This window comes from Balearica regulorum, chromosome Z (genome assembly GCF_011004875.1).
Source record: "Balearica regulorum gibbericeps isolate bBalReg1 chromosome Z, bBalReg1.pri, whole genome shotgun sequence".
Taxonomy (NCBI): domain Eukaryota; kingdom Metazoa; phylum Chordata; class Aves; order Gruiformes; family Gruidae; genus Balearica; species Balearica regulorum.
Genome location: NC_046220.1, coordinates 25,430,516 through 25,457,590, shown reverse-complemented (window position 1 = coordinate 25,457,590; position 27,075 = coordinate 25,430,516). Strand labels below are relative to the sequence as shown.

The 27,075-nt window shown below is 35.9% G+C and overlaps 1 protein-coding gene across 2 annotated transcripts in view; it reads right to left on the bottom strand.

Annotated features, from left to right (window-relative positions):
- The window catches only part of FBXL17 (F-box and leucine rich repeat protein 17), a 305,442-nt gene that overhangs the window by 269,280 nt on the left and 9,087 nt on the right, over positions 1-27,075 (bottom strand). For both annotated transcript variants that reach the window (XM_075739645.1, XM_075739644.1), the window contains exons 2-4: positions 22,022-22,144; positions 19,345-19,602; positions 18,442-18,573 (exon numbers count right to left, since the gene is read on the bottom strand). In XM_075739645.1, the coding sequence (XP_075595760.1) occupies positions 18,442-18,573; positions 19,345-19,602; positions 22,022-22,144 (513 nt within the window). The remainder of the gene's footprint in view (positions 1-18,441; positions 18,574-19,344; positions 19,603-22,021; positions 22,145-27,075) is intronic.

The following is a 27,075-nucleotide window of genomic DNA, read 5'->3' as shown; positions in this document are numbered from 1 at the left end:
ATTTTATAAATCAATACTAAAATTATTAACATAATATTAAGTTTTCATTTAGGAGGAGAAAAAACAAGCAACAACATGAATATTGCATGACAAAATACCTTCAATTCCAACAGTTATTCAAATACTGTACAAATACCACCTACTGGGTAGTGTGTAATTTAAAGCTTCATTATCTGTTCAATTCACATATAAAAAGTCTAAGAAGAGATCTGGGCATTTGCTGGCTCACAAATTGATACAGAAATAGTTTTAAAACTGACTGATAAAAAATTTTGGGTTAGTTGATTAAAATCATAGGGTTTATATAACAGATTGCATTTCATCAAGACATCAGAGAACACGTAAATTAAAGTTAAAAGTTCCCAAAGTTATAGATGAGGCACCATCACTGAGTGGGTACCTGTCTGCTAGCCTGTTCTTAGACTTCAATCTACTGAACAGATTTATCTTTTTTTCAAAGGCAGTTTTGTATAACTATAACTGAAATCCATTGGTAAAAACTTGTGAAATACACATGGTAGCACAGGATAAAAACCGAAAATATCTGTGTCAATTTATACCTGAAAGAAAGGTAAAAGTCTACCTATGGCAAAAACACTGCAGCTCAGCAGTGATGTAATTTTTCATATTGTACTGTACAGCTGTCTGAGATTTCACTCTTCAAGATGAATCCAAAACCATTTTCCGTAATTCCTATCAGCAGATTCAATGTTTACAATGTGACTCACCCCTCACTTTTTAATTCTGAGGAAATTATACACCATGGAATATCTTCAAGAACGAATTATCCCAGGCTAGTCTGATGCTCATAATCTACATCTTTTATTCCATATCTGTATATTACTTTGTAATTACTCTGGTGATTTTTTTTGGTAAATTTTTTTTTTTTTTTTAAGACAAGATCATGAGAAGTAGGAATTAGTGATAAAAGTAGCTTACTCTCAGACGTAATGCTAATAATACTGATGACTTAAACATGTCCTAAAAATTTAAAAAAAAAAAGAAAAAAAAAAGATGGTTTGGGGGGAATTTGACCACCACTCCCCATTTTTTTCCTCCAGAGAAAAGCTAGAACAGGCTATAAGACTAGATATGTTTGGAGAGCAGCATCACTTATGACTGACCTATACTCTGACTAGGCCTATCTTCAACTTTAAGGGGATCCATGGAAAAAAAAAGTAGGAATGAAGTTTATAGCATCCCTTATGCAGTCTCTTTTCAATATCACAGAACACATGACTTCTGGGAAAACAAGTGTAGTTTATTTGTCTTGAGGACTTCACCAGCAAGTCTTTTATAGAACTCTTCTCATTAACGTCCAGGCTATAAAACAAGCAAAAAAAAAAACCCCATTCAAAACCCACCACCCCAAGCAACCACTTTATTCTTAATTGGTATATTAGTTAAGCTGCCTCCCCACCCACCAAAAAAAAAAAAAAAAATTATGGTACTGCACTAGTCTGTTCTTCAGCACGTTCCCTCCCTTAATTTTTGCTACAAGGATGGAAAGCCTCTCAGAGAGGAGTGCGACCTCTTTTTAAACTGTTGCATCCATTTTCTACATGAGAGTCAAGAGCCTCCCAGGTTCTTCATCTTTCCATGTTCCTCACATAAAACTGCCAGGGAACAAAACATAGATGAGGAAAAATAAACCAACAAAAAAACAAACACAAAACAACAGCTGCCTGCTTTTACTTGATCCTACATTTGCAACAGACCTTGGCATCTAAGGAAAGACATTTCTGGTAGCCTTACCAAATCCTTTCAGGCCCTAAACAGAAAACGTTCATACTGTGCCATGTCATGCCACAGTGCTCTATATACATTTAGCTAAGTAAACCATCTAACATAGATAGTATGTATAGGCAGAAAATAATAATGTTAGTTACTTTCTCAAACCCTGGCTTGAACACAGGCAAGCATGTATTTTTCAAAGGACAATAAAAAAAAGCAAAAGCACATCCTTTATACTGTGGTGGTTTCCCCTGCTAATTGGTACAGAAAAAACGAATTTTAAGGATTCATAAGCAGCTATTCATACCGATTTCCTTTTTTTTGTGAAAAATGAAAAAATTTCTAAGCAAAGTATTTGTTCATACACATACTCTCTAGCTAGGAAGGAAATTTCTTTCCAAAGTAATCACGGAGGGAATGTTATACGCAACTGAAAACTTAAGGTCTTAAAATGAAAATCGTTGTGCTATATTTATGTAGGTAACACAAACTGCACAGACAGCAATATTAAATGAATCAGTAGTTCTTCAATAATATTTGTTTTCAAAATCAACAGCTGCTTTTACAAAAATGTTGATTTTGTGGTGTATAAGAGACTAGTAATTATTCCTTACACTCACAAGCCTATCTTTTGAGCATGACAACCTTAAATCAAGAGAACCATAATCATACGTCTTCTGAATACAATTACGAACAGGTTAACCAGTAATAACAATAATAATTATGTGCCCTTTCCATGTAGTTCAGCAAAGAAAACAATTTGCAGTGCTCAACTACAAAAAATCTAATTTCAACTTTTAGAAATTAGAGAAATTGAATGTTACTTTTAAGATAGACAAATTTGTCAGAAACCAGTATGCCTGGAGAATTAGATAGATGGAAGCGGATTGCACTCTCATGTGATGAACACTAACTATTGCAGAAGTCAATTGTCCTAGCAAAAAACAGCCACAGCATACCAATGATTCCAGCATGGCAGATTTGATACGTAAAGAATGACATCATTAACAGAGTTACCAGATAAATGGAACAATTTATTTTGGGCCAAAGTCTTAAACCAAGGTATCTAAAATCTTTGATCTGCCTGTTGCCTTTTACTATGCATCAAAATTCATCTTGTTTCAAAGCAGTATTTCCTGCAAATACTAGCTGTAGAAAGATATAAAGCATGTTTAATTCAAGAAGAATATATTAAAATTTCTTTTTGAACTATTGGACAAAAATATTATAATTTTTACAGAAAATACGCAAGCAAAAAATGTAAACAAAATAATATTAAAATAATGAAAAATTTGAATTCTTGTTCTTTAAACAACACGCTAAAAATGGTGGAGCATTTGTGTAGGTACTATGCTACAAAAATTTCTGCACAGCTATAGGATCTTAATGTAAACTAACTGCAGAGAGATACTCTTCAGATCCAAAATGCTTATACCACCAAAAGCACTAAGCTTTCATTTTTTTTAAAATGTCTTTTACTACTGTACAGTCTGAAAAGCACTGTACATTAAGTATCTTTAATATGCTTTATTACATCTATCACCTCGTTCATCTTCAAATTTAAAAGCCAGAACTAAACAACAAGTAGAAATTGTTCTGCAGACACAAAAATACCTACATCTTACAAATCATTCGTGTCACAGGATACCACCTTTTATATGCACTACCAAGTAAATAGCTTAAAATTTAAAAAGATGGTAAAAAGATGTATCCAGATTTAGTTATTTCTTGTTGTAACACTTATTTAAAATGTACTTGGAATTTTCCTTAAAACTAACTGTACTTTGAGACAGGAGCTTAAAGTATTTGTTTCAATCCTCGAGTTGTGTCTAATTTGATGTACAAACTGTACTATCATAATCTTCATAGGATCAGAGCAAATCCCAAGTTAGTATAAAAAATAAAACTCGTAACTTCTTGCTTTACTTCATCAAAATTTTTTTTTTTTAGGGAAGTAAGTAGATTCACAAACATATTAGACCTGTTCCTATAGTCCAAGATACTACTGAGTGAATGGCTACTTCCATGTAAAGGCAGCAAGAAAAGAAACTAAACCAGCAGTATCCCACCATGCCAATATAGGATATCCCTTGTTTATATATTATTTTCAGTCCAAGAAGAGAGCACTTTACAGGAGAGGAAAACAATTACCTGCATGAGTACATGTTACCCACTGCTTTACTGGGTCCGCATAGTAATGCGGCCAAATTGTCACCAGCATGAAAACAAGTAAACTACTGCTGTGTTATCTGAAATGCCATTCCTGCAGAGCAAACACTGGAATTGCTTTTGCAGTGAAAGTTCTAAATTTCCAGATAATTCCACCCACAACAGAAATGAGAAATACCGAGGAGGGGGGTAGAGACCTCCACAAGGCAGCATGGATCTACCAAATATAATAAGAATTTTGTTACCTTGCACCAAAAAAAATTACTTCCTCCAAGGCATGATCATGTTGTTTTCAGTTTGTAGCATAAGTATCAAAGTAGCACCATTCAAGTTTAATAGCCACTGTCCAGATTTCTTTTCTTCCAGCAAGGAAAAAAAAAATCAACCACCTATCTCTATAGCCAGAGTTCCACAAGTGTCACATCATTTCACTGAGGACTAGTATCACAACTGAAAAAAACAAAAGGTCAGCTGTAGCAATCCTTCCATAATAGTTTACTTGAAACACCTTTCCCAAGTGAGATAAAATTTCTACAGTAGAAAAAAAAAAAAAGGCAAAGAACATCTACAAGACGTACATACTATAAAACACTTCAGCTCAAATGCATACTATTTTTATCTCATTAATTAACAAATGAGTATTGCAGTGCATTTAAAGTTTGTTGCAAATATTTCAAAATCTGGAGAAGCTACCTATGAGCAACAGGAACACTACAGTGCTTTTCAGACTGTGCAGTGCTAAAAGACATTTAAAAAGATAAACAAAGCATTAGAACAAGAATGACTTGCACAGAAGAAGACATTTTCTAAGATATTATGGCATGTAATAGGCAGTACTAAAATCAGAAGAAAATGGTACTATATACAGCTGTTTTGAAATATACAAAATAAAAATTTCCTAAGTATCCACTGTTAATTTATTTTCAGAAATGCCTAAAGCCACAGAAATTCTCAACCACCATTTCATTCTAGAAATTCACATTTTCATGAAATAACGATATTTAATCAGATGTGTTGAAATCATCTAGTTTCAAGAATACAATCACAAACCTCTTACTCATGCTATAGAGTATAAGTATTCTCTATATACTTAAATACTGCTTAGTATTTTCTAGAGGCTGCACAAGATTAACAGCTATCAGTCTTCCCCTCTTCCCCCCCAAAAAAAAAATCAGTTTCAGTGCAATCTAAAACTTTAATTTTCACATGTTAAATAGTAAATCAAAGTTTTAAAAAGTACTAAGATGATTTTAAAGAAGCTATAAAACTGCTTTTATCAAAGTCTCTCTTCAAAACTATAAAATGTCTCCAAACATGAACAGATTTAGAAATACAATAAATGGGAACTGCAAGGATGCAGAGAGTAGCAAGCAAAGCTGACGTTCTAAGCAGAGGAAACATCTCCTTTGTAACAACTACATTCTTGTTGCAAAGCCTGACTGCAGTGAACTGACTAACCCTACCTCTGGTGCAAAATCACAGAGCATCAGAAGTGTAACATCTCCAAACACACAAGACCTGGAAACAAATCCTTTGGGCACGTGATATCTGTGTTAACAAGGGAGACAATAGTAGAGGTACAGCTATGCCTTTAACAGCAGCACTGTTTGACTGTGTGATCGTCACTGTAAAACTGCAATCCTTGGAAGTAGTCAGAGGAAGTCTGGAAAACTGCAGCTACCATTCGAGCTCGCTCACATCAAAGCAGGCCCATTGGCTTACATTTAACAAAAACTGTATTTTTTTTCTTTTGAGAGGGAGAAAAATACTTTGTGAGAACCTAACTATTTTTTTAGTATGGGGAAGTTCCCAGAATTGTTGTATTGTTTAAGGAAACAGTAAAGCTATCTTAACAGTTCACAGCTGCCCACTCCTGCCTGCCCTCAAGCAAGCTCCTGCCCTTACATCAGCCGTGCTGCTTGATAGACCTACTACCTTCTCAAGCTCACTGCAAAGTGAGCTCAGCCTAATCAATTAAGGAGAAAACTACTCATTTTTAACATCCCCCACTCCACAGGTTGAGAACACCCAGGGCAGAACAGTGGAGACAGCACATGGGAAGAGAGCAGCAGCCTGCGGTGGAACTGATTCCTTGCAACAAACCCTGTTTTGCCGAACTTAGCCGTGTCTTGCGATTCCTTTTCACATGGCATACAAGCAGCTAGTGAGCTCAGATACTCTCCTACCCTACATAGCATTCACCTCTTTAGAGCTGGAATATCAAGTTATACACGCTAGCTAGCCTTTTTTATTTCTTTTTTTCTCCCCGAGTCCTTACCATTAAGAGAAGTTCATTTCAGAGCATTTCTTTGCATGTGTGTGTTTCATTCTCAGTTAACCACTCTGAGCCTAAAAAAAATCCAAACTTATTTCTTGTCGACATTAGACCTCCAAATACCAATGCTGTCCTACAACATTTAAGTACTAATTAGATAATATTAACAGTAGCAAATTTTTCTTGTTCACCTTTATTACTGTTCTTTATTACTGTTCTCCACTTCATCTTATACACAGCTCAGACATTTTCTCTATGTTTACATAAAAACATTAAAAAAGAAATCCTTCCCATTCACATTTGATCTTTTTCACCATAATTTTGTAACCTACAATTGTTTCTAATATACATTTTCTTGATTTAGATAGAAAATATTCTTAAACCAGCCTTGTAATTTTACCAAACTGGTAGGAGACCAGCACAATCTTTACCACTGTCGTGGGTTAACCCTGGCCAGCAGCTAAGCTCCATGGAGCCGCTCGCTCACAGCCCCCAGTGGGATGGGGGAGAGAATTGGAAGGGTAATGGTGAGAAAACTTGTGGACTGACATAAAGACAGCTCAATAGGTAAAGCAAAAGCTGCACATGTAAGTGAAGCAAAACAAGAAATTCATTCGCTGCTTCCCATGGGCAGGCAGGTGTTCAGCCATCTCCAGGAAAGCAGGGCTCCAGCACGTGTAACAGTTATTGGGAAGACAAATGCCATCACTCTGAACTTCCTCCTTCCTCCTGAACATCCCTTCCTCCTTCTTCCCCTAGCTTTATATGCTGAGCATGACATCACATGGTATGGAATATCCCTGTGGTCCGCTGTCCCAGCTGTGTCCCCTCCCAACTCCTTGTGCACCCCCAGTCTCCTCGCTGGTGGGTGGGGTGAGAAGCAGAAAAGGCCTTGGCTCTGTGTAAGCACTGCTCCGTTATCAACACTGTTTTGGTCACAAATCCAAAACCTAGCACCATGAACTACCATGAAGAAATTTAACTCTATCCCAGCCCAAAACCATACACTAACAAAATCATTCCTATGGTCCGTTTAGTTACACTCATGCATTCATGTCCCAGACAGACATGCATCTATAACCTTCAACCCTCAAAAAACTTAAAAGGTTTAAAAATAATTTCATATTGTTAGAAAACAATAATTTCTGCATAATGTCAGGAAAGTACAAACCCCACATAGACAAAAAAAAAAATCCATTTGGATGCAATGGAACAAGGAGACCAGAAGACAGTCACAATTTGGTGTTTGAAGACCACACCAGCAAGACAATTTTTAGGAAAGCCCCAAGATACAACAGAACTTTCAAATGGTTAATATGGGGAAAATAAAATAAAATTTTAAAAAGTTACAATACAAAACAGAAGAAAGGAGGAATACTAAGCTAAGAACTCTGGCAAAAATACTGGAGCAAAGCTGCATATAGTTCTGAAAGGCTGAACAAGGTGTTCAAGATTAGCTACAATAAGTACAACAGTACCTATGTCGAAAGCCCAGACAAACACAGTTTCTTAGGCATTATCATTCCGGATAAAAAGAACAATGACAGTTGAAAGACCATAGCAAATTCTACAGTAAATAACCCTAGAATTTCTACAACAATGAAAGCATGGAAAACATGGAACACCAAAACCAGATTTAGATATGGATGATAAATTTACAATGAGAAGCCTTCAGCTAAGTGTAAATCCAAAATTTTATGCATCTGAGGCACTGATGTTGCAGTTCAAAAATCACAACAATTTAACCTTGACTCAAAAGACAATATTTTTGGATCATTTAAGCAGTTCATTCTCCATGCCCACTCAATTTGCCCTGTAATGCATGTGCCAACAATATAATATTTTGGTGAACATAACTACCTGGAAGAGTACCTCAAGAGATCTATGAGAGAACATGAATATATTTGTTCCCAGATACTGGTCACTATAGCAGTATGAGGAGAGAGAATGTAGACATTTGTAGAACTTGCATCCATTACACCCAACTGTATACAAGGTTTGATCTCTCATAATTAAAACTTTAATCTACATGAAGTTACAGTCATGTTCCTTAGGAAAAAAAGTGTTTTCAACCAGCTTCAGAAAATTTGACAAGTTCATTTTTCTAGCTTTATGAAGATAAAAAGTTCAACCGGGATTTGCTGGAACAGATGATATAAACGAAGATGCCTGTCTGTCATTCATTATTTTTAAATAATCTTGTCTTTGTCCCATACAAGTAAAAATGTATTTGTGTTATCTTTGATGTATGCAAAATTACCATCATTTTAAAATAATGATTCTGACAGTTTTAAGGCTTTGCTGCACAGCATCATACTTGTGATCTTTTCCAGTAAGCAGCATCACAGCTCACTGGGGGCAGTATTATCAGTTTTGATTTATTGCTATCCTTAAGTAATGGCTGAAGATTTTTATGAAGTACAACATCGGTCAAGATACCAACTTAACAACTGAAGACATACAAGAGATTCATTTGGAGTTTGCCAGTGGTCTCTTTGCTACAAGGTATCACTAGATTAAAAAAAAAACAAACAAACAAACCCAACCCATCCCCTCCCTCCAAAAACCTCTACAGAAATTGAAGATTTTTGTTACAGCTCAATTCAGGTAACTTTAATATCTAGCAGCACACATTCTATTAAAACACATACTTTAGTAGAAAGATTTTTCACTCTAGTATCATGGAATTCTGTTTGTGACTAAAGTAGTGCAATAATACTTGTGCCACTGACCCAAATGATAAATAAATATTAAACAATCAAAAAGGCTGCATATCCAGATACTGATCTCTCCCTGGTCAACAAGTTTTTAAATTAGATTAAAAGCTCAAGTAACTTGTTCAATAACAACAACAAAAGCCAAGAAAACTCCCATAACACACAAAAAAACCCAACCCAAAACCAAACGAGTACCTACAATCTAGTTTAATTCAAAATCTATTATGTCCATTAAAATTTATATAAATCTGCCCTACATAATCAAACTTAAACATTTTCCTTAGTTTAGTAATAATTTATCATTTCAGTAAGCAGACTGAAGCATAAATTTTCTCATAAAATTTATTAATTACTAGAATCCAGAGGGAAACAAGATTCACTGCATGCATCTTTTTCAGTATAGCAGTTACATATTATTACAGAGGTTTTACAGCTTCAGTAAAAGCCTCTTTTGAAGGCAATGTGCTATTGCAACTTTCTATTCATTTGCTTTTACTTACACTCATTCTTGTTACATAAAACGCTACCAGGTCAAATTAGACAAAATACCACAACAGTAAAGAAATTGTACAGGCATCTTCTGAGCTGACTGCTAATTACATTTAAGTTTTCTATTTGCCATTTGACAGAGCACTTAATAAAAACAAAACATTGCATGCTCTAGAAATACAGAAATATCCTATAAATACTATTCATTTCTGTACTCCCATTGCTTTTGGTATGTATTTCAATTACAATATACAATGGCTCTTTCAATAACTATACAGAAAGCATAAAAATTGACTTATATTTAAAACTCACACCATGCATACAATTTGCTTGGAGGTTGCTATTAGGTTTTTCACATTATATCCCTTCATTTTGATTTTTAATACCTGAATCTTCAAAATTGAGATTATGATTCATTACAGTACTAAGTTTGATACACAAGCTCACTATACACAGACATCAGCAGACATCACTTGAATGTATAAATATATTTAACCTTTTCTAAAACTGTATGCAAAATATATCTGCAAGTATCAAATGAATAATCATCTTACAAATGCAACCAAAAAGTAGGAAATGTTCTGCAGCAGCCACTTTTTTACTCCTATTTTACTCCCTCCCTCAATTGTCATTATGTTAATTTACAGTGTAATTACTATGCATTTTTACACATAAAATATTCCAAAAAAGTGGTATAACAAATTACAGCCTAAAGAATTATTGTAAGTGGTATAACAGGCAATTTTATATCTATATAAAAAAATGGAAGTTTTTTAAACTGTAGAGTAGGTAGAGCCATTAACCTACCACATATAACCTAACAGGAGTCAAAAAACCTAATTAATGCAACAACACATATTACAACTCCAGTTCTTAGTTGCTTTTAAAATGTATACATACACACACACTCACACTACACGACAATTCAAGCCACCACACGGAACAGTCAGTTAAAAAGCTCAATAAATGCAGTAATTGTTTAAAAAAGAACAGAAGAAAAAAAAAGCACAGAGAGTAGGGAAACCATATAGCTGACCTTATTATTAAGCCAGAGTATTTGCATGTCCAGTCAAGCATTTGAAACAACTAGCTTCACAAGAAGATTACAGTCTATACACACATTTTGTTTCTGCATAGTATATAGCATAAAGAAGCTGCACTAGGGAACTGGCAATGGGACATGAACCCATTCACTTCTATCAGTGGCCCAGGTCTGTGGTAACTGAAGTTAAATCATTTGACAGATGGTCGGTAGTTTTTATGAAATAAGCTGGTGCTTTCAGTCCATTTCCTGGTGCTTTTGTGATGTGGTATCTATCCACTATCACAAATGAGTACTCCCGTTGGCAGCCATAGTAAGGATTGAGTGAGCATGGAGACTGAACAAGCCTCTTAACCCTTGCTAGAGGTCTCTCTCTAGGTCAGGGTTTGCAGCACCTTGGTGGGGCAGTGGGGTGAAGCTCGCACTGCTGCTGCTGCTCATGCTGTACCTGTTTAGTGGACAAAAAGAGGACTTCAGATTCCAATGCTGTCAGTCTAAAGAGTTTCACAAACACTGAATTCATGTTAAAAATGAATTTTTTTTTCACCTGCTTGAATACAAAGCCTCCCATTGAAGACAAATATTTGGAGTGGGTTGATGGGGGACAGAAATCATACAAAAAGACAAGAGCATTAGCGAAGGTTAAAAACAAACAACAAAAAAACCAAAAGCCAAACCCTGCAACTCTTGAGTAAAGCCTCCTGATGACGTAAGATGCCTTTTGAACAATACAACATAGAAAAATACTTTCAGTATAACTTACAGTACTGCATTTAAAACCCAAAATGTGGTGTTAAGCATTAAGCTGAAAATTATTACATTAATGGTCTCTTAATTTATTGACACCAAGGGCTTAACCAGAATTAGTTTGCCTCTCTGAGACATACCCTTGAAATATAACTGAAGAGTGACACATTGAAGTACTTTTGTTTTACACTTAAAAAAAGTCAAAGTTTAACCTGGCAAGCAGCTAAAACAATCACGTGCTCATTCGCTTACTCCACCACATTCCATCCCTGCCAGTGGGATGGGGAAGAGAATTGGGGAAAAAAAAGGTAAAAACTCATGGATTGCAATAAAGACAGTTTAATAGGACAGAAAAAGGAAGATAATAATTACAAAAGAGCATAGAAAACAAGTGATGTACAGCATAACTGGTCACCACCTGGAACCGATGCTCAGCTAGTTCCTGAGCTGTGCTGCCTCCCAGCCAACTCCCCCTCAGTTATATACTGAGCATGACATCATATGGTATGAAATATCCCTTTGGCCAGTTTGGGTCAGCTGTCCTGGCTGTGTCCCCTCCCAGCTTCTTGGGTGCCCCCCACCTTCTCACTGGCAGGGCAGTGTGAGAAGCTGAAAAGTCCATGACTGCTTGGCAACAACTAAAAATCATCAGTGTATTATCAACATTATTCTCATCCTAAATCCAAAACACAGCACCATACCAGCTACTAGGAAGAAAAGTAACTCTAACCCAGACAAAAAAGAGGACAAAAATAAAATTAATGCAGTAAAGAAAAAAAATCCCCACTATTAGACAAGGGTACACATAAAATAATTTGCTTTAAAAAGTAAAAAGTTTCCTGTGTTGTATTTCTAAATACACATCCCCAGAAGACACATTCTTGGGCTTTAAGAAGCCACAAGTTTAAAACTGCATTATCATTGCCAAAGGTGGTCTTATTCAGAAATGAGTAAAAAAGTAAAATAAGGAACAATAGCTGGTTTTCTCCAAGGTTTCACTTAGGATCTCCTTTAGCATCATTCACGTTATACTCAGCATACCTAATACAGATAATAGAATCATAGAATAGTTTGGGTTGGAAGGGACCTTTAAAGATCATCTAGTTACAACCCCCCTGCAATCAGCAGGGACATCTTCAACTAGATCAGGTTGCTCAGAGCCTGGCCTTGAATGCTTGCAGGGGTGGAGTATCTACCACCTCTCTGGGCAACATTTTCCAAGAGATACGCATTACTATCATACATTACTCAAACTCATTCTATTTAAAAAAAAAAAACAAACCACAAAATATCCCACAATATGCCAAAATTTTATCAGTTTTCTCCTTCGTCTTTGCTAATATTTGATGAACTACACAAAGCAATCTCTTCAAATGCTTCAATAAGAATACATGTAGCTACACTGCAGAAGTCAAATGCTATTAGTTGAGTAGGCTTTGTTATACTAACAGTCTGAAGACATATAAGAACTACTTAGACAGCAATCCTGGCAGCTGAATGGAAAAGAAAACAGGATCTGTGGAACCAGCACAACAGTCACAAGTTATCTGCGATGTATTGGTAATTTGCTATAGCAAGGACTCAAAGAGTGGTTACCACTACAATGTCAATACCGCCACCTAGGGGCGACAACACAGTATTGTCTTTATTGCCAGATTATTTACAGAACCATTTATATAGAAAATAAAAGTCTAACATCTACATAGTGGTTCAAAGGCTTTTACAGCAAATATATATTTATGCATGAGCACACAATCTTCACTTTTTTTTTCCCCTCTGTTAACATCAAACTGGCATGATTGTTTTACCTTAAGAATAGTATTACATAAAAATACTATTACACAAAAATACTATTACACAAATTACTACATATACATATAGTATTACATAAACTGCGCAAGTCAAAATGCAACAGTTCAAACAAAAAAAGCAAAAAAATTTATCAAACTCTGAGAAATAAGATCAGATTTCTAAAGAAATTATCAAATCATTTTATTGTGTTGTAAAAATGAACAACATGAATGTTTCAGAAGGGAAGCTTACTGAAAAATTAACTTTCTGACATGGCTTTTAATACTGAACAGATGTCTCAAACAGTTCCTGTGAAAGCATGTTTTCCAGTACCTCAGCTTAGTCTCAGTATAGTTATTCACTGCATTTTTAAAACACTGAATATTATTTTTATGGTACATTAGTAGGTTTTGGTGCATATGTAATGGGTCTGACAAACTAAAATACAAGACTAACTTTATCATTACTAGTAAACATTACCAACAATGTCATCTGTAAGGAGTTTTTGCTATAGAAAGCTCTGATTTAATACTTGACAGGAAGCATTATTGCCTAAAGCTATGATGTACAGAAATCAATCTCAGTATTGGCATCATCCCTAATATGTATGCATATGTTTAGCAAGTAACTAGTCCTATACGTGCATTCTGTGTATACAAAGAAAACCAGCAACACTCTACTGGAGAACATGAGTTTTTTAAAAAAAAATGAAGAAGAGAGAGAAAAAAGAAGAGAGAGAGAGAAAAAAGAAGAGAGAGAGAGAAAAAAGAAGAGAGAGAGAGAAAAAAGAAGAGAGAGAGAGAAAAAAGAAGAGAGAGAGAGAAAAAAGAAGAGAGAGAGAGAAAAAAGAAGAGAGAGAGAGAAAAAAGAAGAGAGAGAGAGAAAAAAGAAGAGAGAGAGAGAAAAAAGAAGAGAGAGAGAGAAAAAAGAAGAGAGAGAAAAAAGAAGAGAGAGAAAAAAGCCTGGAGCAACTACAGTTCTTTTCAAAACCTCAAAACAATGAAATAAGCTAGTTAGAAAGTATTTTGGGAAAGCTATCATGAAGAAGCATGGGAAAATGATCCTTTTCCCAAAATTTCTCCAAATAGAAGAACAGTTTTAAGTAATTATATGTAAAAATTGAAATAGTATATCGAATATGTTGGGGGGAGGAAAGGGCAGGGAAATCACACTCTTTAGGAGTATTTTTCCCCAAAAGTTTCTTTCATTTACTTGTATACTGCTGAAAAAGTTATTTCTATATATTCTAAGCTTCAGTAGTTCATCAGATGATGTGCAGTTTATATGCCCCATAATACTGACTTTTCTCCTCAAACAATTTGTCTGGACTAAACTCAAAGCAAAGTACTCTCTCCTGTCCACACTCGCCCTGTGTCATGCACAGGGCACGCTGCTGAAATAAGTGTTTTGTAGCTGACGTGTAACAAGAAAGAACTGCTTCCTAAAGTCAAAAATAGGGTGGGGGTAGGGGGGGGAACCTCAGTAAAACATACGGAGAAATAAATCAGATTACACTATGCTGTGATTATTCAGGAAACATGAAAATTAAGTTTATTTTGTTCTATAGATTTTTAGACTAGGTTGATTTCAGTCAATATTTTAAAAGGGTATATAAGTATATAATTATGTGACATAAAACTGTTTTAGTCTTTTTTTTTTTTACTGAAACTAAAAACAAAAAAGAGTATTATTCACACATCTTAAGTGTCATAGTTTCTTCCAAACGTAACATCACAGTTAATACAGATTTCCACTCTGTATTATCTGCTACAAACTGCAAAGGTGGGCAGAACACTAACAGAATACTCATCTTTAAAAACACCATTAAATAATTATCTGTAAAAAAATTACTGTAAAAGTGTTCTCACACATCAAGCATGAAAAAAGATTATGAAACACACTGCCAACTGGTAAAAATTTGGTTATCCTGCAATGTCCTCCATTCACAGTAGACACTGGACAGAGTCAAAAGACAAACAAGGAACTAGAAACGTGGTCAAGTCAGACCATAACCATCTTAAATCACCTACTTCACAAGATCATTTTATTGAAAAGGGAGAAATGCTGCTAGGTGTGATAGCTTAGTTGCAGTATTATTTCCCCTAAACAAGCCTGAAAAAGAAAAGAGAGAAAGGGAAGAAAGTATAGAGGTAGGAATGCTGTCATGTTCCTTGACAATTCAGGTTCAGTTCAGCCCCACTCCAGGTGTCAGTGAGAATACTGCATGTTAGTGTGAAGCAGTTTTCTGATTTTTCAGCTGAAGCTATATACTGTCCATCTGGGACAGAAGGGCCAAAAAGGGGTTGGTAGAAAGCTAATAATGAAATTAACCAATTCATCTTCCACCACCTTCAATCACATTAATCATTCATACGAAGCAAACATGAAAGTTATACTCATGGCATTCAATTCTGGGCATAACCACAAAATAAGAAATCCAACTAAACTCAACCAAGACGCTAGGAAAACTCCTAGAGTTATAAACTGTTCTTCCATTTACACTGAATTTTTGTGAGATTGATTGTATCAGACTGCTTGGGGACAGATAAGCAAAGACAACTCAACATATACTGGCACACTTCCTAAGTCCTGCTATTTTTTTTTTTCCCCACTAAGTTCCCAATTCGGCCAGTATATTTCAGAAAAGAGGCTTTACATATAATTACTCTTTCATTCAAATGACAGAGGTAAAACAAAGATATTTTGAAGAAACACAAATCATAAACAGTTACGCAAACAACAACCGTGTTAAGCTAGCCTTGCGATGTTCACTTTTTCCTCAAACATCCTTTGCACCCATTTATTATTTGCAGCTTTCACTTCTTACCATGACATAATCAGCATTTCAAAGAAAGGAAAGGGTCTATTTTTCTGTGAAATGCCTAGTATATTAAACAATCAGAACAAATTCTTCCTTCTGTGTTTCTGCTCAGCAGTCTGATAATGGAGTTACTTAGCAACAGATGAAGCACGTGAACTGTGTTACCTGATTCACACTTCACTGTGAAATAACACTCACAAGCTGCTGGTTGCCTCCATATAGATTTTTATATCTATATATTAAAGTATAAAATCCATTAGTCTGAGACAAGCTTCCATGAAAACCCAGACATGATATACAGTCTATAATGGACTGCACATTTTGAAATTAATAGGAATTGCCTGTAAGAGTCACATGATTTTGAGCACCTCTGAAAAAGGAAGAAATAAGAAAATAAAAAACAGAGCACACAGGCTCAATTTACAGTATTCACATGGAAGCTACAGAAGCTGTTTAAAAAGGAGGAGCAGGGGAGCAAAGGAGTCTTCTTCCTATGGCAGACTGACAATCTATGAACTTCAAATACACCAACCAAGCCCTCATATGTCAAGTGCACTTTTCTTGCCACAGAATATTTTGATTTCAGAGAATGAATACTTACTTATTTTGAAAACAAACACACATTTCCCCAAAATCATCATCTTCACCAAAAGAATAGGAAGCAAGATGTGCCACAGCAAATATTAACACTGGTTTTATTTTAGAAGGCCATCTTAAAAACAAAAGTAACCCACAGAATTTGACAATTCAAACAGTGAACTATCATTTCCCACCAACCATTGCTCTCTTTTAAGCTAAGTCCATGGCATTAAACAACTTTTTTTTTTTTAATTTTGCAAAGTCATTTTATTTTACAACCGCACAAGAATGTCTTACAAGTTGTCTTGGTTCATCACACAAAAATACACTTCCAGAAAGATTTGAAAGTCTCTTGCTCCTGGCAAGGGGAAAGCACATCAGCTTCTATAGCTTTGTCACCTAGTTCAAAGTTCATCATTCAAGTGTTATTTTATTCTAAAGATTCAATGGAGTTCATAACAGCTTTGTAACTTATTTCATGTTGACACTTCCAGATCAAGATTTAAGGACATGAATTTGGACTTTACAAAGCTAAACCAAGTTTGCCGCAAGTTTATTTTTTTCTGAAAAATTAAGATCGGGCAGCAGCTTTAAATAAAATCAGACATTAAAAAAAACCTACATGAGAAATTGTGCAAAGGGTAGTTTTGGTCAGTCACTTGACAAATTTTCAGAAGTGACAAAATAAAAGAAGTTTCCTATTCATGTGAGAGTACATATTCTCGTCATATTTCCAATGAAAAATTAGTATTATATTTCCAATAATGAAGGCAAGCAAATAAAGTGCAAATGAAGAGTATCTTTCCTGATTGTCTCAAAAACAAGATACTTTCTATGTCCCATTTGAACTGAGAACTTAGATGACATTTCAGTTAATAAAACCACAGAACTTTTTAGTACTAACAATTGTAATGTTAACTTCTTAGGTTGCATTTCAGACTATAGAGAATAAAAACTTCAATGGCAAGAAGTGGAAGACATATCTATAAGGAAGGTCAAAGTTAACACCTTACCCATGTGTTTTCCAATGATCACGCTATGTAGCTATTTATACACACAGTAATCTTTAGGTACAATTAAGAAATCTCTCATGTACAATTATGCAAAACTTTCATATGCACAAGTTTTTTCCTCCTTCATTCAAAACAAACAATACTTTGAATTTCCCTACCTTTCTCCACTTAATTTTTGCAGAAGTATGCTTTCTTTTCAGGCTTCTTGGAACTTTTATTTATCTTTTTTTTTTTTTAATTAAAAAGATTTTCATGTGTTAAGATGAATATTACAAGGATTAATTTTGACAGTACCCAAGATTATGTTTTGATATGGGAGGAGGAGACATGCCCTTTTTTCTGCATTTGAACTATTCTGAGATCTCAGGTTTGACCATTATCTCCTATTTCTCAACTTCCTACAATTCTGATCCAAAGCAATGAACAGCTTTTTGGAAAAAAAAAAAAAAAAAAAAAAACCACAAAAAAACCCCATTGTCAAATGAACTATCTTAGCAGTGCTCTACTATACCATTTAGTAGATACTGGCTTTCAACTTTAGAAACCATTATTTCAGAGACTGCTTATAATTAGGACACAACATAGTTTTATTAATCCTCAACAACTTCCTTCTACTAGCACAGGCACACTACTGCATTCTGATGAGAAAGTGACTAATTTAAAGAAAAGATTATCACAGTGTATTATTTGTAATCAAGAACGCAACCCCTCAAAATTTTTTAGTTTATTTTGCACTTTCTACTGTAGAAAAACATACTGGTATAAACATATGGACAAATCATTTTCCTACACAAATCAGGCATCTCTCAAACAACTGTTCTTGGAATGTCACATCAAATCCAAAAGTTAATGTGTACCAAGAATAGCATTAGCTTAACTTGTACTTTGAGTCACATTCTGAGGTATCTCTGTAGAACCTAAATTTTCACAGCTAGAGAACATTTTTACGCAATTCACTGCCAAAAAGCAGCTATTCAGACGTAAGTTTTAAACAGATAAAAAGCAAGTGAAAGCTTTGACAATGAAAATGCTGAGGAAAAAAATAAATCATGACATGTACTTACTAATTTGTTTTCTTGCATGTATATTCTTTGCAACTTCAGACAGCCTTTAGCTATAATGATCATTCCTTCATCTGAGATCTTGTAACATTGCCCAAAATGAATGTCTTTCAATTCTCTGCATTTTGAACCTAGCTGCAATTAATGAAATCAAAGCAAGCATATAAGAATAAAGGGAAAAAAAACAATTGGATTTGACTGAATTGGAGAATTAAGATTTCTTTCTGCTTCTCTGCCTCTCCTTAAAATTATCTTTCTTTACAAGTTTTGTAAATACTATACACAAACAAGAAAGATTATAATTACATACATAATGAAATTGCTAACTACAGTCAACAAAATGGAGCTAAGAGCAGCACATAAGAACTAAGTTATTTATTGGGCATATATATAAGTAGCTAACAATGCCTGTATGCTAGACCATTGACAGTATATTTGATTTAACACAACTACTTCACAGCTTACCCTAAATGCTCCTTTAACACAAAAGACATAGTCGATGAAACCTTCCTGCAGGCCTAACATATAAAGATCTCAATCACCTTCAGCTTTCAAGATGCAAAAGAGTTAGTTAAACACTGGTTCCAAATAGGAACTAAGCTCAGGAAAACTTAATCAGCCAGAGGTGAAGAACAGGATGTCAAAGTGAAGATTTCATTATAAAAGGGATCATTTAATTCCTGGATATAAAAAAAAAAAAAAAAAAAAATATGTGCAGTCTCTAAAGAACAGCATTTACTGCACCAGGAAAATATGTCCATAAACCAATTTTTAAAGTAGAAAAGGTCATCTGATTTTAATTAAATCCTAGAAGAGGATACCTTCTTCCATGTCCTTTTTTTGCACTGGGTAAGAAGTTGAAAGGTACTAAATTTACAAAAGAAATTTGTGCAACGGATAAGTTACCTGCTTTAGGCCTTCATCAGTGAGTCTGTCTTGATTGCCTACGTGCACTTTCTGAAGAAGAGGACACTGAGAGGCAACTGCAATAATAGAAGTGTCAGAAAGCTGTTTACACCTGTAGGCAGTATACCTGAGGAGTCCAGGACATTTAATTGCTAATATGCATACGCCTGTATCAGATACATTGCGACAATCAGAAATATTGATTTCAGTAATATTCTGGCTTCTTGATGCTATCTTTTCCAACAGCTCATCGGTGACCTGCAAAGAAAATACAAATACTCAAATTTTACTTTTTTCATAAACATCTTGAATTTCACTAGCACAAAAATTACTATTTGTAAGATGCATTTCCATTAGCTATTGGAAGAATGAAAAGATTCATTTTCCAAGATAAAAGCATACTTGTATAATCAGTTTTACAGCTATCTTTAAAGAATTCCGCTACAACCCTTGAAGAAAATAACAGTTAACGGTCCTCTTCATATTTTAGACAAACAATTCTCCATCCTTTTAAAAAAAATTAAAAAAAAAAAAAAAAGGATTTGTTTGCTCTTCTGTAGCAGCACCTTACATACCTAAGGTAGCATTTACAGAGAAGTAAAGGGTTTATATGTCTCTGAAATGCAACAGGTTTTTACTTAGACTTTGGTAATCATCCAAAACCAGGTGCAGTGGACAAATACTACAGTGATGCAGGTAACAATGGACTTTTTAACAATGGAAACAGTCATCTAGGGTAGCAGTGAATGAAAGGGATGAGAAGAACACCGGAATGAAAAAAAGGTATTTAAAACCCAGAAGTTTCCTCCTGTTATTTGCTCAGTGTTAAAACAGAATATTTGCATATTTTAAAGTGTTAGCCTATGAAAGCCCATTAAATCAGATACATGCACTATTTTCCCAGAGCTCCACTGAAGAAAAAAGATTCTATCTGCTTTGTACTGTACGTATTAGTTAATTAACATGCCAATCATTTTAAGAGAAGCCAGTCCCACAAAGCAGGTAAGAAACATAGGAGATTCTTCATGGTCAAGTTTATAAGTTAAAACAAACCAAACAAAACCAAAGCAGGTAAGACACAATGCATAGAACTCCCTCAATTTAAAAGCTTAGCTTCAAAAAACCTGAGATGACATATGACCAAAGTCTAACAAAACCATTCAAAACATTTATCCACCACTTAGCATAGGTGAGATCTAGCTTTAAGCCTGGAGAGGGGAAGAGAGCAGCACGAATCCCTTTTGTTTTCCTCTTACACAGTTGAGAAACAAACACTTTCTTTGCTGCATTCAATCTGTTTTCCATTAGTAGCAAGTCTAATCTCTTTTCTTGCTATTTCATCAGGGAGCTGTTAGCTAGAAAACATGACGAATTGCAAACAAATTCCAAAAATCAAACCCAAAAAAATCCAAACCAAAACCCACACACTAAAAACCACAAACAACTCCCCTTCTCCCCCTGCCAAAAAAAAACCAAACAACAAAACCAACAATAACCAAAAAAACCAAACCCACCCCACACAAAAAGGATAACGTTTGTGTTTTCATATTGGTTTAGGAACTCAATAAAAAACTGGCAAGATAGGTTTCTTAGGGCAATGCCACAACTGATAAACTTTAGTGACATCCCAACACACCTAGTAGGCAAAACCATTAAAAAAAATCTTCCTTGCAGAAATAAGGCTACACCTCAAGACAAGGAAGAAGAAAGACTGATTTGACACACGTACCTACAGAGCAAAAAGATGGACCTCTGATATAAGTGTGCTTTGGAGTAACATCAGAAAATTATTAGACAATCTGCTACGCAGCTTCTGCATAATGTTTCATAAATATTTTAACTAGTAAGTCTAGAAGCAGAACTCGCATGCTTTCTCATGAATTGGTGATCTGAAAATAATATCCCATGTACAATCCTTATGTCCAACATAGATGAGTTCATGTTGGTGCTTCTTCCAATGAGACCCTTCAATGGTTGTTCCCCTGCACCTTATGTTTTCATGAAACTCTCAAGAAATTGTTCTATAAACCTCTGCAAGTAACTAAGTAACAAAAAACCTAAAGGGGCTAGCCAAACAATACAGGCATCCTTAAAAAAGTTTTCCAAGGAGAAAAGTTATCCTGAACAATCTAAAGCTAGGGTGTGTAAGGATATCACTAAATGAAATCTACGAATCCCAGACATATTTAATTCTAGGATCAGCTGAAGGGCTAAAAAGACACAATGTGTCTTCTCATTAGAAGAAGCCACATCAGCTGAAGGAAAATTAAAAAAAAATTGCAAAAACAAACAGAGAAAGCACCAGTTAGGTGATCATTCTTCAAAGCAGAGCATCCTCAGAAAAGCTCATGTATGTCTTTCAATTATTATGAGATCTGATAGTTCTTACGAATGGAACTACCACTAGTTGATGCAAACCTGAGACAGGTAACCCACAATCCATTTAAAATAGCAGTTGTCCTCACACCGTCTAACAACTGAGCTCAGTCAAAAGAGGCTACATTTAAAGGAGTTAATCTAAGGGTCCAGACAGTAATCTAAGGGTCCTCTAACCCCTGAAAGCACAGACATCACCATTTTATGGGTGTCTTTTGTTTACCTTTGGACAAAAGTACAAGTTCTGAGAAAAAATTCCTAGTTATCAAAACACAATTTTTCCACAATGATACCTTCATACCTGTTGACGACTACTGAGATCCAGTTGCTTCCAAAACTGAAAATCCAAACAGAGGTCACGCCAATATTTACAGACTAATGATGCTGACAGGCAACGCTCATTCAGAGATAAATTGGAAAATATCTGTAAAGAAAGAGAAAAATGTATTCTTTGTCAGAAGTAATCATATTTTAGACAGAAGTATTTTATTACTAACCCATCTTGTAAAAGACAGAAAAGTATTTGCATGCATTGCAACACAGTTCTAGAACTTGCAAGGTTTAGTCAAGGACAATAACAAAAAACCCACAGCAGCTGACAATATTAGTAAGTCACATTAGCACAACCAGCAACAGAGTGTATCCTACTTAAGCACTCATTTCTTAGACCAAATTTCAAATGTGCTTCTAAGATGGCATACCTAAAGAATTACAAACACAAGCATTATCTCAATGTTATTTGCAAGCCACTGAAAAGGTGTTGTCATTCTCTGTCTGTTTCCAATAGAAAAACCTTTCCTTTTATTTCTTAACTGAATTGGAAAAAAAGTCATAAAGGTACTAAAACATCAGTCTTGTGGGAAGGTGGCATGGAATAGTGGAGCAGATCAGCAGAGCAAGTCAGCGTCATACAAGGAAACTAAACACGTAAGTAGCATTTTATACCCCAAGGTTTTGACCACTATAGCAGCCTGCAAAGAAGAATAAACTGTAACTTTAAGGAAGGGTCATAAATTGCTTTTACGTTTATTGAATTCAGCCCTTCCTCAGAAGTACTGTTGCTTATTAATAAATGCAACTCTTGACAGATTTTCTTTTTATATATGAAGGTACCCTGTCACCACAAATGAACTTTAATCTACACGTCCTCCTATAATGAAAAAAGGCAATCACAGCATTAAGATACCTACCCAACTGAAGAACACGAAACAGTCCTCCCATTTAACTGTTGAGGACATCAGGTACTCAGTAAAAGCACTATACCCAATCTCAGGCAACGTGCTCAAGAAAATCTGAAAATATTGAAGAGTGTCCATAGGAAAGCACTGAGGTCTAGAAAATGTGGAAACATTTGAAGAAAAGACTAGGACTGTTTAACCAAGCAAAAGGAACAGCAAATACAGTAAACAAACTTGAGAGAACACCACTTTCATCTTCTTTGTGGTGAGTAGGACAATTAGTCTCAAAAATTGTCAGGATAATGAAGCATTGGAACATAATAGCTTACAGAATTTCCATCACTGGGTGGTCTTTGGAATAGACTATAGACAATCAACTGTCAACAGAAACAACCATTACTCTCCCCTTGTCCTAGGAGATGGCTCAGCTCAGCAGGTTTAAATACGTACATCCCTATAAGACCCCTTGGCAAAGGGGAGTTGGTTGACTATTCCTAGAAGATCTGCAAAATGTAAGCGGGAAGGGGGGGGGGGGGAATAAATCAAATCCACCACCTTGCATAAATGCTTGTGAGATTTATCACTCCCATCTTCTTCTAGCTATGAAAAATTCACAATCTCTTATTTAAGACTCCTTGCAGTGTGAAGGATTGTGCATGAATCCTCTTTTCCTGCAGGCCTTTGCTTGACCATTACCAGAGTCAACGAATGTTTCTTACTATAGAATCAGTTGAACATGGGCAGACATAAGTGCAGATAAAACAATCAACACCTGCTTCCTCCCTGATTTCTTTGTCTGTACTGGTGAATCCATGCACAGAGCAAGGATGTGGCTGTGATCAACACCCAAAAAATACCATCACCCCCAGTCAAGCAGTGGAAAAAGCACTAAATAAGTAGTAATTTAACATCTGACATTCCTACCGCAAAAGTGTAATTCTAAGCATTAGAAAAAGATGTTAGTCTGATGATTCTCATCAACTCTGTTACTAAAAGCAGTAGGAAACCTGAGTTCCTACTTCCAGTAGGAAACAGAAGACAGAATCTTTGAGCAGTTACAAAAACCTCAGAAGAGAGCAAGGCAATATGATCCACATTATGTTTAGACAGACAGCAGAATGACTCCAGTAAATACTATGAACAGATGCCAAGGTTGCAACCAATCTTCGCTACAGTAGAAAATAAATACGCTTATTTATGGAAATACTACCTTCACTTTGAGACACAAGAGCTTACAGTTCTTAAAACAAGAACATAGCATAGAACAAGGAAGACTGTTGCTAATCCAGCTGCCATTGTGACTATGAAAGCCCCTAAATAATTTTTGTTCCAACTACCATGTTACCAAAAGCTGAAAGCCCTCACAAGCATTTGTGGTCGTATTTTAGTCCATGCTGTACTTAACTGTAGCTGCAGAGACAAGTAAGGAGTTTGTTCCAACTACCATGTTACCAAAAGCTGAAAGCCCTCACAAGCATTTGTGGTCGTATTTTAGTCCATGCTGTACTTAACTGTAGCTGCAGAGACACGTAAGGAGTGTACAGGTGTTGCAAATTGACTTCTTGGAGAACAATAATCTGAGTGAAGCCACTGGGGGGCAAAACAGCTGCTGAAAAAGTTGCAGTTCTAGCACGGACAGGAGTAACCAAAAGAAGTTACCCAAGCAGTACATGTTCAAAGATAAGGCCTTGCCAGTTTTGTTGTCTGCAGTAACTATAAAAGTTACAACTATAAGAGGATTCTGAATAATGACGTGTAAAACATCAATTTCTCCTCAGATCTTGCAGTTGTTAATAGAAGATGTATTGAATTACACTAAATGGAATTTAGTAACAAAGCCTATACACATTCCAGCTTGGTGGCACATCATCCTTACATTAAGGGATTATCTCTGCTGCTGGTCAAAATACTACACTAATGCATAAAATGCTATAATTCACCACCCTTTAATTCAGTTTCATTCTCTAGATATATACTGATACTGTGGCAACTTAATTGTACTGAGTTTTAGATTGGTTTGTAATTTCCAAGGCTGTATAAATACAGCTGAAAGCTAAAACCATTCCTACCCCCAAGGCTGTTCATTTAACTCCTGCTTATGACAGATAACTTCCCGAGGGCAGCGGGTCCACTAGTTAGAACATTTAATTCCTGAAAATTGTACTCAAGCATGTATACCTGCAAGTCCCATACTCACTTTTCCCCCTCCAGCTCTGTCTAATCCCCCTTCCAAGTACCAGAGAGACTGAAATATGCTTCAGCACTCTCAAAAAAAAAAAAAACACCCCACAATTTGAATAGCATTTTCTAGATGCATTTAACACCTTGTTTTTTCCCCTTTATTGGCAAGAGGCAGGGGTAGAGGAAGCAGAGTTCTACAAAAGAAGCAAACTGTTTTACCTCAGCCGGTAGGTAAGCACCATGCAGCCGCTCACTCCCCTCCCCATCCCGTCCCCACCTCCCCCCTCCCCGGCAGGATGGGGGAGAGAATTGAAAATGGAAAGGAAAAAAAAAAACCCCACACTCATGGGTTGAGATACAGACAGTTTAGTAAGTAAAGCAAAAGCCACGCACACAAGCAAAGCAAACCAAGGAATTCGTTCCCCACTTCCCATGGGCAGGCAGGTGTTCAGCCATCTCCAGGAAAGCAGGGCTCCATCACACATAACAGTTACTTAGGAAGACAAAAGTCACCACTTCGAACACCACTGCCACTCGCCCCTGCCTCCCCCACTTACTCTTCCCCAAGCCCATTCCATACTGAGCATGCTATGATACGGTATGGAATATCCCTTTGGTCACTTGGGGTCAGTTTGTCCTCTCCCAAGTTCTTGTGCACGCCCAGTCTACTGGCTGACAGGGCAGTGTGAGAAGCAGAAAAGGCCTTGTTGAGCAGTGCTTACACAGAGTCAACAACAAAAACATCTCTGTTATCAACACTGTTTTCAGCACAAATCAAAAACACAGAGTTAATTTTCTTCATAGGAGCTGGTATGGGACTATCTCAGCTGAAACCAGGACACAACAAAAAGCCTACTGGTGTTCCTCTCCCCCTCTCAGCTCAAGGTCCTACAACAGATGTCAGTGCCTCTTGCTTCAACCTTTCAAGTAATAGTTAAGATTAGTTAAGATTTTTCTGCACCTTCAATGGATGCAAAAGACTTTCTGGGCCTCCTGGCTACATCCTATTTAAGGATCAACACCCATAATGTTCAGCACTGATGGTCTTATCACACCTTCCATATACAGTCAGTTCTCTAATGTCAAGCTCTTGGTTCAAAATAAGTGTCCACACAGACTCACTAGAGACCATAGTGAAAAGAAAATCCAAAAATGCAATGCCCAAGACAGCAAAAGTCAATGAACAGATATAGCTGGCTTTCAGTCAGACCACATTCAATCTGTTGAACTCAGTCCAATTTTATGCCCTTGATAGATAGAGCCCTACAAATCCCTTACAGGAAAAAAACCCATGTAAACAAGCTGGTTTACCTTTAAGCAATAAAACACAACTAATTCCACAGTACTATCTTCAGCATTTTCGCACACTCCTGTGGCAACCCACAATTCTGGATCAGTTTACGGTTCCATTGATTTTAATCCGGACAAATTAAGTCCTTGCACTGCACACTTCAGACTGCCAAAAACAGTGCCTGACCAAGTTTGATGGTTTTCTTCAACCTTCTTGAATATTTTGTATGACAATGGATGGCAAATGGAGGAAGAAGCTGCTGATTAGTACTATTGAAAGGTCCAACCAGAAAAGCTAGAAATAAAAGTTCTTCTGTGTAATTGTTTCCTTTAGCAGCAAATCCCTATGTGATGGGCTACTTTACACCCTTAACACTTTCCCCACTGTTTCTCCATTAAATGTATGCTAGATACTTTAAGCTGCATATCCAAAAAGGACTACTTTGAACTTTTGTGCTAAATATTAGCACTTCAGTGGGAGGGGATGGGGGAGGACATGGAATGGGACAACAGAAAAGCAAACCCCCCTATAAATATATTTCCTTAAAAGATTAAAGTAAGATTTAAACATCATAAATATATTACTTTATCTGTAAATATTTGATAACTTTGCCCTTAAACCAAGTTCCTCAAAGTTCAATCAAGTGAAGGAGATACCTAACTGCAATTCTAATCAAAGAAAATCATGAGAAGTCAGTCACACCCA